This window comes from Schistocerca piceifrons, chromosome 9 (genome assembly GCF_021461385.2).
Source record: "Schistocerca piceifrons isolate TAMUIC-IGC-003096 chromosome 9, iqSchPice1.1, whole genome shotgun sequence".
NCBI classification, from domain to species: Eukaryota; Metazoa; Arthropoda; class Insecta; order Orthoptera; family Acrididae; genus Schistocerca; species Schistocerca piceifrons.
In genome coordinates, this window is record NC_060146.1 from 166,951,876 (window position 1) to 166,967,738 (window position 15,863).

At 37.2% G+C, this 15,863-nt stretch overlaps 1 protein-coding gene across 2 annotated transcripts in view; it reads left to right on the top strand.

Annotated features, from left to right (window-relative positions):
- LOC124716968 (casein kinase II subunit beta) overlaps positions 1-15,618 on the top strand; it is a 35,895-nt gene extending 20,277 nt beyond the window's left edge. Inside the window, exon 2 of one of the 2 annotated variants that reach the window (XM_047243570.1) lies at positions 2,741-6,289. In XM_047243570.1, coding sequence (XP_047099526.1) covers positions 2,839-3,504 — 666 coding nt within the window. In that variant the 5' untranslated portion in view covers positions 2,741-2,838 and the 3' untranslated portion in view covers positions 3,505-6,289. Of the gene's footprint in view, positions 1-2,740; positions 6,290-12,757 lie in introns of those variants that run through there. The other variant, XM_047243569.1, reaches the window with a different exon arrangement.
- Positions 15,619-15,863: the final 245 nt, after the last annotated feature.

A 15,863-nucleotide genomic window follows, 5' to 3' on the forward strand; every position in this document is an offset into this window, starting at 1 on the left:
TGTGTGGATGGATATGTGCGTGTGTGCGAGTGTATACCTGTCCTTTTTTCCCCCTAAGGTAAGTCTTTCCGCTCCCGGGATTGGAATGACTCCTTACCCTCTCCCTTAAAACCCACTTCCTTTCGTCTTTCCCTCTCCTTCCCTCTTTCCTGATGAGGCAACAGTTTGTTGCGAAAGCTTGAATTTTGTGTGTATGTTTGTGTTTGTTTGTGTGTCTATCGACCTGCCAGCGCTTTTGTTCGGTAAGTCACCTCATCTTTGTTATTATATATAATTTTTCCCACGTGGAATGTTTCCTTCCATTATATATATATATAGTTAAGCAGTGCTTTCAGTTCGTGCAAGTATTTTGCTAAAATATAAAAATTCTAAATTTCATTCTTTCTGTCATGTTATTGATCAACATTTAGTATATAAAAGCTTCCAAAAGAAATTCTTGATAGTGTGTAATGCACCAGCTGGTATTCAATGATACACAGCAGAAATGTGTAAATACAGAATATGTCGGTTTAGGTAATAGCTACACTTTTATGTTCCAATGTTACCTGTTCTCTTACTTATCTTTCAATGTACTATGGGATTAAAACTTTTTGATTTTAGGTGCAATTATGTTTGTGGTATTTCTGATAAAGATCCATGACTGGTCTCATTCTTTGACTTTTTTGTGTTTTATTTTTGTGTTACAAAGCACAGTTTCTGAGAAGAGAGTAAGATAGGCAGTTAGATCCCTGTTACACTGTTGTACAGTGTGTTCCAAACTGCTTGTATTATCACATGTTGTACTCCTGATTCTGGTCAACAACTTAGATTCTACTTTGAAAATTAGACATGGCGAATCTGAGTAGCACCTCTACAGGAATAAGCAAAGATTTCAGGAATAGTGCTGATACGAGACCCAGGTCTCCCTTTCCGTGTATGTTGTAGAGACCCGAGTAGACAATTCCATTCTAGTGAGGGCCCTATTTCACGGCTTTCGTAAAGCCTTTTATTGTAATACATAGATGTGTGTGACCAAATATGTATCTGATTGGGCTAGGATTTGCAGACTGAAAGTGTGGATTATTATTAGACCCTATGTATATTGGCAGTCATCAGAAGTTATTATAATGATGCATGATCATTAGTGGAGTTGCAAATAACACCACTGTCAGGGCACTTTTGGGGGAAAAAATGATATTTTGCGTGAAGACTGTGATTAACTTTTCTATTGATATATTTAATACTAGAACTTGCTGAAAAGTAATGCCTCCAAATCTGTCATATGGAAACTTTTTAAAGTTTTCACAATAAAACAGATTCTCTTAACATTCTACATCTTCATTCTTTATGTCTACATAATAATTTTCAATATGTTGATGTTGGCAGCAAATACATTTCACCCAGTGAGAGACCAGTTTGTTGATACAATCACTATAAAATGTTGTTGATGGAGCCACAACCTCACCTGTGCTTACACTGCTTCGCCACTATCAAAGTGAAGCCCTTGAAGGTCTTTACGCTTGGGGAAATATTCAGAGGTCTGTCACACACATTGAGGTTAGCACAACCATTTCCTTCATTACAAGTACGAATAACTCAACATAGCACATTACAACTGTCGATACAATCATCACCGTAAACAGCTTTTGTCCTTGTATGGATTTCAATTGGAGTCACATTTTCTGTGGTTAGAAACTCAATTACAACAAGATGTTTCTCATACAGTGATGTAGTTATGTTACTCACTACAATTCAGAGCCCTTTTGCAGCAGAGGATTGCAAATTGGGTCAGCGAAGGGGTAATGTGTCACATATAATACCACTACCAATTTTGAGAACAGAATAAAAACTGCGAAGGCATTACTTTTTGGCAATCCCTCATATTTTATTTGGTGTGATCACAAAAAAATTTTATACTCTTAACTGGCCACCACCAGAACAATTAAAACAGCATAAGGATTGGCACCAAGTAACACTGAGTCTGACAAAGCTTTAATTGGAGTTCATTCTGATGATGCTGTTTCAGTTGTTCTGACGATGGCAATGGGAGTATGAAACTTTCACATGAGTACCAAAGAAATGATTATGTATGCCCCCCTCTCCAAGAGTAATTTTTTTTAAAGTAATGGAAGATTAAGCAGGCATGGCATTTGATTGTTGTGACTGCCAATATCAGATTGAAATACTTTTGAAGCAGTATAGTAAAGCCTAGATTGTCTGTAAAGTAAAATAAAACATTCCTATGTAGCCCAGTCGTGAGTAGACACGTCATCTCTTTGGTACTCTTACCAGTTAGAAGTGCTAAAGAGAGTACAATGATTATAACAAGACTTGCTCATTGTGTGACAAATACCTGCAGTAGCAGCAGTAGTGAATGCACCACAGAAATGTGTGGCAAACTCCAATTGGAGATAAGAATAGAGGCTGACGCAGTGCCCAAAAGGCAATAAATCTTACTCCATACCTTCTGCTGTACAAAATGCTCAGGGACTACAGTTAATGACTTGGAGAACTTAGTGTGCATATTGATGATTGATGTACATTTTCTCCCCCCCCCCCCCCCTTTTTTTTCCCCACTCTGCAGAAAAGTAAAAAGGGTCAAGAGGATGGGCGAGTGATAAGGGATGAAAGTATCCTGCCATGCAGAAAAAGTGGCTTGCAGCTGTAGATGTAGATGAAAAATATATTGGTTAATACTCAATGTTTCATTGACACTAATGACTAAGTTAATGAAAATGATTTCTCTGGCACTCTGTTCCAGATGATATAGAAGTTCACCTCATTAACAAATTATAAAGGCGCCCCTCTGCACAAGTGTCCTTGACTGATCAGCAAGGAGAGAGAAATACAGATCTGAAGATGAGTAGTTCTGAAGAGGTATCCTGGATCTCGTGGTTTTGTGGCTTAAGGGGCAATGAGTTCTTCTGTGAGGTGGACGAGGATTACATTCAGGACAAATTCAATCTGACTGGCTTGAATGAGCAGGTGCCCCATTATCGACAGGCTCTAGACATGATACTCGACCTTGAGCCAGATGATGAGCTGGACGACAATCCGAACCAGTCAGATCTGATCGAGCAGGCGGCGGAGATGCTGTATGGCCTCATACATGCTCGGTACATATTGACCAATCGGGGGATTGGCCAGATGATCGAGAAATACCAGTCAGGAGATTTTGGCCACTGCCCGCGGGTGTACTGTGAGAGTCAACCTATGTTACCTATTGGATTGTCAGACATACCTGGGGAGGCGATGGTCAAGACGTACTGTCCCAAGTGCATGGATGTTTACACACCGAAGTCATCACGTCACCACCATACGGACGGTGCTTATTTCGGCACTGGTTTCCCGCAGATGCTTTTTATGGTGCATCCAGAATATCGTCCAAAACGTCCTGTTAATCAGTTTGTCCCACGTCTGTATGGCTTCAAGATTCATCCACTTGCATACCAGATCCAGCAACAGGCAGCCAGCAATTTCAAGGCCCCACTTCGTGCTATCAGCTACAACAATGGGAAGCGTTAACATTTGGACTGGCACCTGAGAGAGCTTTTTCAGCTTTTTTCTTAGCATCAATATGTAATAGATATTTGTTTCTTGTCTTTGTAGGTTAATGTAATATTACATGGGATACTTCCAAATTTAATCACAGTGTACTTGTCATACATTGTGTTGTGGAGTGCTTCGTGTTTTATCATTCCTCTTGTGCTGAAATTGGTCCAGAATAATTTGTGTGTATTTATGTCTGGTACATTTACATCTTGGAAAAATTGTCTCAATTGTGTTTACTGCTTTGTTAGGTGAATTCCATTAATTTAATGATTTTATGAACAGAATATGTAACAGTTCATTGTTGTCATCGAATATCACATGACATTATCTTCCCCTTTTATGCGCTGCACCCATTTCATATTGTTCATAGGAATGATGTATTGCAACTATTTATCTTTTCCATATTTGTTATTCAGCATCAGGGATTGTAATTTTGAGAGAGGTTTATTCAATCTAACTGGATAAAATTTTTTCAGCTTGATGCTCATTCATATAGATGAATATTTAAAGACATAATAAGAACTGGAAAGAAAATTTTAGGAAGTAGTGGCACAATAAGACACTTATTTACACATACTAGAACTTTCAGTTTTTCTAATTTTTTATTTAAAAGATTCATAAACCTTCTTATTTTGTAATAATACAATGCTGGGAACTGAGAGGGGGGCTTGGGCTCAACATTTTTGTGTTTGTAGAGGCAGAAGGGATTGGAAAAATTCCCAGGATATTGATTGTAGTGAGGAAATTGTAATTTGTACTGATAAATTTCTTAACAACCATGTGGTTTAATGAACACAATAGGGCTGCCACCCATGTTTGTGATATGTAACTATTATTACAGTGTACATTAAAAAGTATTTTAAAAATATCCCTACAAATTGAAGAAAAAATAAAGTTTAAGATGATGTTATAAATTTATTCTGAGAGCATTGAAAGTTACAATGATACGTAATATGAGCGTATCTCACACATTGAAACAAGAAATTTGTTGGTATGGCACTCGTGTAACAGAGGACCATACCAGAGGATATTTTTTACATTGGTAATTGAAAGTTACCAGAAAGATAAATTAATTAATTCAACAGGCAGTTTAGGTTTGGGTATAATTGAAAACATGTAAGCCTTTGCATCAATACTGGTAATGTGACACCAGACTACATGGGTCCAATTAATGGCATTCTGACTTCGTGTGAAAAGTTTATGATTTTCATTTTTTAAAAGAATTTCCACATATGGAAGGGAGTAGGGTTTAAAACAGTTGGGTGTCAAATATTGTTACCATAGTTGTTTGAGATCCTCCTCTTGTCAAAATTAGTGCATATTTGGTAATTTAACTATTTATTGAAATATAAGATGCAATTAAGTGTAACCATAGAATGTCTCATGACTGTGAACTGTTTAATTAAGCTCTTGTAATTGGATTGTTTTTTCATGAATATGGCATTACTTTATCAGATATTCATGTAGGAACATGCTCAATGATTGCATGATGCTTTGGAGGATTGAATACTATGGAACTTAATTTTTATTATAGTAATTGGATATTATTATATACAAGCAGAGTATTTTTTAAAAATTACTGTAGATGGTTACATACTTCTGGGTGATTTCACGCATGAAACAGAAATAAGTTTGGGAATGACTGTTGTTTGTGGATGGATCATTTCAATAAATATGTAGGTTAATTCTAAGAGTTTCCCAAAGAATATGGTATTCAGCGAACAACTGAGCTGCTCTGCTCTTGGTATCAGATAATCTTTCACTCTCATAATAGCAAGAGTGGAGTCAGTGTTCTGTATCAGCTTTACAGTGTTCTTATAGCATCGTTTGTAACTGTCTCTCTGCATTATAAGATTATTGGGAACAATGTACCAAACTCGAATCACTTATTTTAACAAGTGTTAATCCATTACTATTGTGGTGATAATTTTGTGGGTCAAAGGGAAACAATGTAGGTGTGAGAATATTATAATTGCAGACACAGGAGGTCAGTAAATGTGTAACAGCAAATAAGCATTGTATTATGCTCACTTCTGTTTATTCTCTCATACTTTTAAACAGAATTAATTTTCTCATATGCCAAATTAATGAGATTTGCTGTGTTTGGTTCTTGTTATATGCTGACAAGTTTCACAATACTTGAGTACAAAATTTATACAAGTATTTGCTGACACAACTGTTTGGAGAAATATGGTAATAAATTACCATTTAACAGAATGTATGTATTGTCTGCATCTTTTAGCTATTCCGATCATATGATTAAAAAAATGGGTATTTCCACAATGCACTTTTCAGCAATTGTTGACACCTTGGTTTTAAACTTTCATTATTTCATGTCATTAAACTAGAAAGTATTACTAGTCAGTCATAAAAGGTTTTACACTTTGCAGGTATAAAAGGTACGTGCATCAACAACACTTGGTCTCGCACAGTAATTGTACATAAATATTTTTGAAATGTGTTCTTAATTAAGATAGAAATATTGTGCTACTTCAAATATAAACTTTACCTTATTCAGTAGGAACTCAAGCCATGTGTCTAATTAGTACTAGTTTCAAATTTTACTTCAGGTCTGAACTTCTTTACTTTCTCCGTCTTTGTCAATATTAAATAAGATTTCTGTTCCTTTGTAGTGTTGTACACACATAATTTGTATGTTCAGTATTTGTTGCAATTACAAGTTTACTCTGTATTCATTACAGTACCTGTATTACTCTCTTTAGTACAAAACTTGCCTTGCAATGTAAAATTTCTTAATAAATGAAATGTCACATACTAAGCGTTTGAAGCAAGCTAATTTCTATTGTTCACCTATATGTATTACATTTGGGTGTTCTGGAAGAAAGAGTGAAATCGCAAAGCAAAGCAAAACAAAAGATGAAGCTAAATACACAGTGTGATCCAGTAACAAGTGGTAGAGGGGGTGTCACCTAAGAAGTCTTCATGTTTCCAACAAATTCACATTCTGCGCACACACACGCCCGCGCACGCGCCCAAAGGTAGATCCATTCATGGCAACCAAGTAACCTAAGTGGGCGAACATTTACAGTGCTCTATTAATGTGTATTGTATCTCTGTTTATCATTTTAACAATTTGTTGAATGATTTGGAGAAATCAGTTTGCATTGTTATGAATGAAATGCTGTGGTGAGTAACATACTGCAAACTGATGGGGTAACTTCTTATAAAATTGTAAGATGGTAACATAATCTTATACATATACAAAAAACTTTTCTTCCAACATTCCCATTTTTACAATTCTTTAGATGGCAATAGGTCTTTATGTTAAAAGGTATTATTCTACATTTTTAAAGTAATTTTGTACCAAGTAATTATGGGCAGAGGTTTTAACTGTTGAAGTACATTTTATCATTTTGCTGTTGTCAGGTCAGTTTTATTGTACAGCTTCTTCCATATTTGCAGTGATTGTATTTGTTTTGGTGATACATTTGCATACTGACTATTTATGTCCTGTTTAGACAACAGGAACTGTTTAATTGGGTTTAACAGAGAAGAGCAGTAGTCTCTGGAGAAGCTGTTGCGTCCAAATGGGCGAGATGAATAAATAGATGTTGTAGCTATGTTGTAACTCTGTACAGTAATGTTTTCGTCCACATGGGTAGGCCTGGAGAAAGTGAAAACAGTGAGGGCTTAACTGCTTCTGATCAAAATCATGATGATAGGGATACAATCCCTTCACCCTTGGGTTTTCCCATACTGAATTCTTCCTCGCTGCGTAATAAATGTAAGGCAGTGTTTTGTTCCTACAGTCTCCATCTCCAGTAAGATATTAAACTTTATTGCATCATGAATCATTGCCTTACAGCACTGTTCTTCCTTTTCACATTACATATTATATTTCGTATTGTTAGCACACTGGACTTGGGGACTCGCATTCGGGAGGATGACGGTTCAAACTCTCGTCTGGCCATCCTGATTTAGGTTTTCCACTATTTTCTAAAATTGCTCAGACAAATGCTCGGATGATTTCTTTGAAAGGGCATGGCTAATTTACTTCCCCATCCATCCATAACCCAAGCTTGTGCCATTTCTAATGACCGCTGTGTCAACAGGACATCAAACACTGATCTTCTCCTCCTCCTATATTTCATGTTTCAGTTAACCATCACCTTCCATAAATTATTTCTCTTACTTTCTAATTTATCATATTGTGTTTACTCTACTATAATCTTTGCACTGTGGGTCAGAAGACAACATAATAATTCTATTACGGAGTTATAGATAGAGTGAAGAAACAGTTTTATGTTCCACTTTTTTAAAAAATTATCTGTTCTATTATGATTACATTTCACATTCTGATTTTAATGGCAAACTGTTTCCTTCATCATTCGCCTTTCTTTTCAGTCTTATGTTTGAGTAAATATCTTACGTGAAGTGGTTTTACATTGCAGTGTAAGAGCTGCAACTTCTTCCAGTTGGCTGTCATGAAACCTAACAAATTAATGGTTATGTTGTGTGTTTGGGTCTTCAGTCCAAAGACTGGTTTGATGCAGCTTTCTATGCTACTCTATCCTGTGCAAGCCTCTTCATCTCAGAGTAACAGCTGCAACTGAATCTGCTTACTATCTTCATCCCCCAGTCTTCCTCTATGATTTTGACCACTCACACTTCCCTCCAGTACTCAATTGGTGAACCCTTGATGTCTTAGAATATGTAATACCAACTGATGCCTTCTTCTGGTCAGGTTGTGGCCACAAATATATCTGCTCCCCAATTCTATTCAGTACCTCCTCATTAGCTACGTGATCTACTCATCTGATCTTCAGCATTCTGCTATAGCACCTCACTTCAAAAGCTTCTATTCTCGTCTTGTCTAAACTTTTGATCATCCACATTTCACTTTCATACATGGCTACACTGCATATAAATACTTTCAGAAAAGTTTTCCTGGTAATTAAATCTGTACTCGACATTAACAAATTTCGTTTCTTCGGGGAATGCTTTTCTAGCAATTTCCAGTGTACATTGTTTTAGGACAGTCTATATTTTATATTTTAAATAGTGGTTAGCCTTCATTTATTATATTTTCTACTCATGAGATTAGTAATTCTCCACATCCATGTAGGAAGTAACATCATTTTTGTCATGTAGTAATATGTAGTACTCACGTTGTGAGGTTACCCGTCAGGTTAGCCGAGAGCGCTAATGCGCTGCTTCCTGGACTCGGGTAGGTGCGCCGGCCCCGGGTCGAATCCGCCTGGCGGTTTAACGACGGAGGCCGGTGTGCCGGCCAGCCTGGATGTGGTTTTTAGGCGGTTTTCCACATCCAACTAGGTGAATACCAGGCTGGTCCCCACGTCCCGCCTCAGTTACCCGGCTCGCAGACATCTGAACACATTCGCACTATTCCATGGATTACACTAGACACTGACACGTGGGGTACACTAATTCCATCCTGGGGGGGCGGGGGGGGGGGGAGGGGGGTACAGGGTGGCAGCTGGATGGGCATCCAGCCACCCCTTAAATTAACCTTGCCAAATCCGATTAACCATGCCGACACTGCGTCATTGCGGGGAAAACGGCACAAGCAAAAGAAAGAAAAGAAAGACTCATGTTGTGAGGCTCTAAAGCAACTGTTTTGTTCTTTTCTATTTTCTGTTTGATGTGTTTTCCAAGTTTGTACCAAATTTTAGTTCATTGTGAATACCAGTACTCACAGTTTCATACAACAAGTAATGAAAAATAAGCAAATGTTATTTTCATTCTAACCAGTGTCTTTACAATTGCAAATGATTATGCTATCCACATAGCTACCAATGAATTCATTAATTAGAAATGATAATTTTATACTTAACAGCTCTCAGAAATCTCTAAGGCTTTTTTTTTTTAGGGAGGATTCCATCATATTGTTTTAGGAAATTTTTGTCCAGAATTAAAAAGGGCCAATTTGGAAGGTTCCCTTGTCATATAGTTATCAAAAATCGTGGATTTTGATCAAGGAATAGAGGAAGCTGGATTTAGTAGATAGACCACAGTGGACGATGTAGGAGTCATCACAGTATTATAGATGGACTAATGAGTACAAATTATGGGATTTCCTGCAGTTCATGGAGTTTGATGAAGCTTTTAATTTCAACATAATGTATACTAACAACCCCCAAGAAACTAGCAATTAATGGAACCTGTGTAAGTATGCAGAGGAATATGTGCAGGGCAGTTCAGAATGAATTTGCTGATTAGAAATTACTCTAACAATTTAATACAGTGATACATCTATAACAATTACAGAGAATGTAAAAGAAATTTTTAAAAAACGTACATACTTCTTAGGTGTTAAGACTCGTACATCATGCCACTTGCTCACACAGACCACATCTAAAAGTATTCCATTTCACACTGTACATCCTGAAGTGAGTGTGAAATTGTTGTAAGCACATTATAAATGCACATTTTTTAGATTTATGAGTTTTCAGCAAAGGAGACAAATGCCATAGATCCTTCACAGAACACCACCAAATGAAATCTGTGGACTGGTTTAAGGCCCAATTGGTTGGTTGGGGTTGTAAGCAGAACAGGGCAGCGGGAGCGGAGGGTGGCAGAATATGTACGGGAAGCGTGTAATAGTTACTAGTGAAAAACAACCCATTTCCAAACACGCTAGATTTAGATTTATTTTTAAAGGCTTTACCGAGAGCCTGAGGAACAGCAGGGGGAGGAGGAGGGAGGGAGGGTTAAATCGTGTGTTGCTTGTGTGGAAAAATGTTCTCGGACCAACTCTGTCCAAGAGGGTCAGGTCCAAAGTGTCTAAACCTCCGTACCCCAAGATAGGGTGCTCCTTCTTGCTGGAAAATATAAACCTTATTAAGCTGTGGTGTCAATTATTGCTAAACATGTCCAGGTAAAAATTTGTTGAAACACACTGAAGAAAAATGAACCATACAGGTTTTGTGCTGCAAATTAATTTGTCTACATTGTCTCAAAATATGGAGGAAGCAGGTTCTTGAAATATTCATAGAGATAACATAGATATTGGCCAAACATTGAATGAGAAGATGAAGAATTGTACTTCTGTAAAATACGTAATGTAGAACTAAATATTGTGGACCAAGAATTGTTCGTACAGTGCCAGTCAAATTGTGGTGATCAGTTTAGGGTATCCAATTATATAGTCCGATGGGATTTGTATGTTGTTGCCAGTCTCAAGACTGAATTACAAATAGTCTGGCAATGTAGTATAGTGGAGTTAGGAAGTGACTCTTATGAAAACACACAATTTCGATAGCATTATTGACAGATGCCAAGCAAGGCCACTCTAGTTGCCACTGTTGGAAAGGTAGCATACTGTCGTGCTAAATGTGCTGAAAACTCGCCCATGTGCGGAATGAGCTAGTGACAGAAATGACAGTGCCGTGTTTATGCGGACTCTGTGTGTTAAGTTGTCTGCAGGTCTCGAGATCAGCGTGACACGCAGCTGGAGTGGTAACTGTACAGACCAACAGTTTTTCGCAAAAAGAACGTTGTCTTCCCTCCAGGAATTTCAGTTTGAGTTCACTGAGCATTTTCATAATATTTGCTTGTTGATCAAACCTACGAATAACAAATCTAGCAGCATACCACTGAATTGCTGTGATGTCTTCATTTAACCCACTCAGGTGAGCATCTCAAACATTTGAGCAGTACTCAAGAATGGGCCGTACAAGTGTTCTGTATGTTGCCTCCTTTATTAATGAGTTTGCGCATACATAGAATTCTCCCAATAAGTTGAAGTCAGCCATAAACCTTCCCTACTACCAGCTTGATGTGCTCGCTCGATTTCATATCACTTTACAGTATATGCCTAGACATCTAATTGACATGACTAGGTCAATCATCACACCACGAATACTGCATACGAGCACTATAGGATTGTTTTTACTACTCATCTACATTGGCTTCCATTTTTCTACATTTAGAGCCAGTTGCAATTCATCACACCAAATGTCGCCTTGTGTCCTCCTATAGTCACTCAAAAATGGTGCTTTCCTGTATACTACAGTGTCATCAGAAAACAGGTGCAGATTGCTGCCCACACTATCAGAACAAGAGCCATCCCATCAGACTTGCAGCAGCCCTGATGATACAGTTGTGTATGCCCTCTTGTAGTCTTTAATAGTGCAATCTGTTACACTGGAGAAATCATTTGGTAAACTTCAACTTTTGTGGGTATTATTGGCAAGTACAGTCAATGTGTGTTTTGCACTGCCTCACAATGCCTTCACCAGATCAGATATTATACCTTTATCACTTTTTACATTAATAGCTCAAACTTCTTCGGTCTCTGAAATTTTAAGCCTTTTGTTGTCATCTTTTATTCCCATTCCACATAAGTTAAATTTCGATGAAATCTTCTTGTTCTACAGATCCTACTTGCATACATCTTGGAATGTTAATGTTTTAGCTTATCAGTTACTCCTCCATTGCTGGCGAGTTTTCTGGGTTGTAAGATTATGGTCCATGAAAGTTTTTTGAAAGTGACATATTATCGAGGATAATCTCCGAAGACATTTCGTCTAGAACTTCATTGGATGTTGAAACAAAAATTTTTATGGACCATTACCATACAACCTAGAAGATCCACTGGCAATTTGCACAGCTGGTTGTGAAAGTCTTCATTGTATGATCAGTGACTACTTGACCTTGTTTGTTTATTATGATGCCACTGCATGTGTTTCTTCTTCCATGTCTCCTGCCTTGTTCTTGCACATTTTGGTTCATCGTATCATACCGTACTCATTTTCAAAATTGTGTTATTTCTTTACATAGCTTGTATACATACTTTCCTCTGGCTTTGTCTGTTTCCCTTGTGTATTCTTTGTCATCTACATCCTCTCCCTTTGTTACATCATCGTGAGTACTGCCTGTGTTACCCATGATTACATAGTATTATTTTAATCTGCCCCACCTCCTCATTGGGATCTCCATAATTTGTCCCCAAATGTTTCACTGTTACCTCCCTTGCTACTTTCTTCCAAGAATGTGGTTTCCATTTTGGTTTCTTATTCTCTGTTTAGTGACTTTAGCTGTATTCAGTAACTATATTTTTTAAATCATACATTTATTTTCTGTCACTTAAGTAGTGATATGACATCTGTGTTATGTTAAAATTCTGCATAATAATGTTGCTGTGAAATGTAAACATGTACATTTTATTTCGTGATCATTGCAATGATTCATTACCTTCCACAAATAAATGACTCAAAATTCTTTTTATGACACTTTGTTCCAGATGGTGTAAAAGTTTCACTCAGTAGAAGTCTATGAAGGTGGCATTCCTCATTAGAGACCCGAGTTCCTGACAGACCAGCAACAAATAATATACTGAAGATGAGTAGTTCTGAAGAGGTGTCCTGGATCTCATGGTTTTGTGGCTTAAGGGGCAATGAGTTCTTCTGTGAGGTGGACGAGGATTACATTCAGGACAAATTCAATCTGACTGGCTTGAATGAGCAGGTGCCCCATTATCGACAGGCTCTAGACATGATACTCGACCTCGAGCCGGATGATGAGCTGGACGACAATCCAAACCAGTCAGATCTGATTGAGCAGGCGGCGGAGATGCTGTATGGCCTCATACATGCTCGGTACATATTGACCAATCGGGGGATCGGCCAGATGATCGAGAAATACCAGTCAGGAGATTTTGGCCACTGCCCGCGGGTGTACTGTGAGAGTCAACCTATGTTACCTATTGGATTGTCAGACATACCTGGGGAGGCTATGGTCAAGACATACTGCCCCAAGTGCATGGATGTGTACACACCAAAGTCGTCACGGCACCACCACACAGACGGAGCTTATTTTGGCACTGGTTTTCCTCATATGCTTTTCATGGTGCATCCAGAATACCGACCGAAGCGTCCCGTTAATCAGTTTGTTCCCCGTCTGTATGGCTTCAAGATTCATCCACTTGCATATCAGATCCAGCAACAGGCAGCCAGCAATTTCAAAACCCCACTTCGTGCTATGAATTACAACAATGGCAAACGCTAATATTGTTTGACGTTTTGAATGTTGTTTAGTTTTAAGATCAACATTTAATAGATGTTTCTCCTTTGTATTTATAGTTTAGTGTCACATAGGCTACGTAATTGTAGTACATGCATGATTCATTGTATGACTGTTCCTTTGAGGGAGCTTGGCAGTTGTCTTTGTTGCTGGAATTTCTGTGTAGGTTGTTTATTATATTTAGTTGTGGATGTTTACTTCTTCAGTAACAAATTCTTGATTACATGTATTCCTCTATGCTCTAAGTATTTGACATTAAAGTGGGAAATTTGCATTTTCTTCTCTATGCATCCTGTTACTTAAAACTTTCTATACTTTATGTGAACTCCCCAACAGTTTGCTGTCAAGAGAAAAAATGTTTGCCTGTTTCACACAAAAAGAACATTAGCCATATCATATGTCAAGGTGCTAGATATTTATTCTGATCATAGTTTGTTGTAATCGGAGAAAATTGCTGTTATGATGGTAGAATTGTTTAATGTAGGTACAAAAAAGATGTTTTTTACTAATTTAACATTTTTCAGAATTTCTGATAGTCACTTGTTACGTACCATTGTTTGAAGGATCGTGATATACAAACTGTGGATGTAATGTGTAGTACCTCACAGTTTAAATAAGAGTGGGGTTGCACAACAATTTACAGTGAAAAGAGGGGGGGGGGGGGTAGATATATCAAGTTTAGAGTGTAATTTTAATGATTTTTAAACTTCATGTATCGTCTATAACATATAAATAAAATGACAGTAGTGTGATTATTCTAATCAACTGCTGTGTCAGTGTACATGTAGAAGTAATTAATGCATACTTATTCCAGCCTGTTGAAATTATTGTCTTTTAGAAATGGAAGCCTAGAAAATATTGATCATTGCAGTCTTTTCAGTGAAGCAGGTAATTTAATTAAGATTGCGAAATACTGGGATGGACCGACGTTTACTGATGGTAAAATGCAGCTTGTAATCTAACTGCTTTTATGACAAGGAGGACAGAATGGTTTCTGATTAAATCAGACTGCCTTAACGTAAAAGGCCTAATAAGCTGATGTACCGTGTTTCCCCTTTTATAACAACTACCCCTTCAATTTGGACCAAGATCTCGTGAGCTCTGCCTGCGTTGCACAGTCATTTAGATGAGATGTGTATAATATTCACTACATAGTGAACGGTATGTGGAATGAAACACATAATATAGATCAAATGGGCTGTTAATGATAACTGATCATTTACAGTTACAAAACAGTGTGACTTTTCACCTAACAGTCAATAATTTTGATCTGATTAGTTCAGATTCAGTTGACATGGAAGTGTCAACAGTTGGTTCAAATTCAGTTGACATGGATGTGGTGGAGATTCGAAAGCTATTGTGTTTAATTTTGTCACGTGTAATTATTCTGAAAACATGATGTATTCACAGCCATTATGACAACTGGGAACTTATTCAGGTATCATACGCATACAGTCACTTTTTTGAATTTTTGGCAAGACTTATTTAGTATACCAATAACTAGTTTTCAAGTGACTGCAGGCTCATCATCAGACAGTGGACCATGTACAGCTACATTCTATGGTCGTGGCAATTGCAATGCCTTGTGGAATCACTGGCAAATTTATTCTGATGATGTACATTTTGCATGTTACACACACACACACACACACACTTTTGTGATTAGCAAATTGTTATTTAGAAAGTAAGATATTGTCTTGAATCTGACTATCCAAACACCAAAGTCAGTCAATGTTGTGCAAAACTAACTTGTTACTCTCGTATAAATTAATAGTAGTATCATCATAACATTACGATATTCTTTGTAATGACAAAAACATGTTTTTTGGTTTTGCAATTTTATTTACAATTTACTGTTAAAAATGTTGTGTGTCATTATGGTTATCTATTTACAATGTAATGGTCTGGAGAAGTAAACTGAACTGAGATGATTATACAAAGACACAATGTTTTAATGTCACAGTGTTTATATAAGCCAAAGGGGACTAAGTAGAAAAACTGCAGAGCTAATAAAAAGGTTTTTCTTGTCTATATAATAATGATAAAATGTACTTGTTAATAAAAATTCCATTTTGTATTGTATTACCTATGTTTTATTTGCTCAAAAATGGGTTTTTGTTATTGGTGCACCTTTCAGATGAAAGTGAAAACTGTTTCTGAATGTAACAATTATTAAAATTTTAAGAGAATACCAAAATTGCAAAGATGTGAAATAACCGCAAAGGAGGATTTCTCCAAATTTAAATTCGGTTATTCTTACTATCCTGTTTATACAGTGAATAGTCTCATGTTTATTTCACTGATTTTTCCTCTTGTCCTTTTCCCTT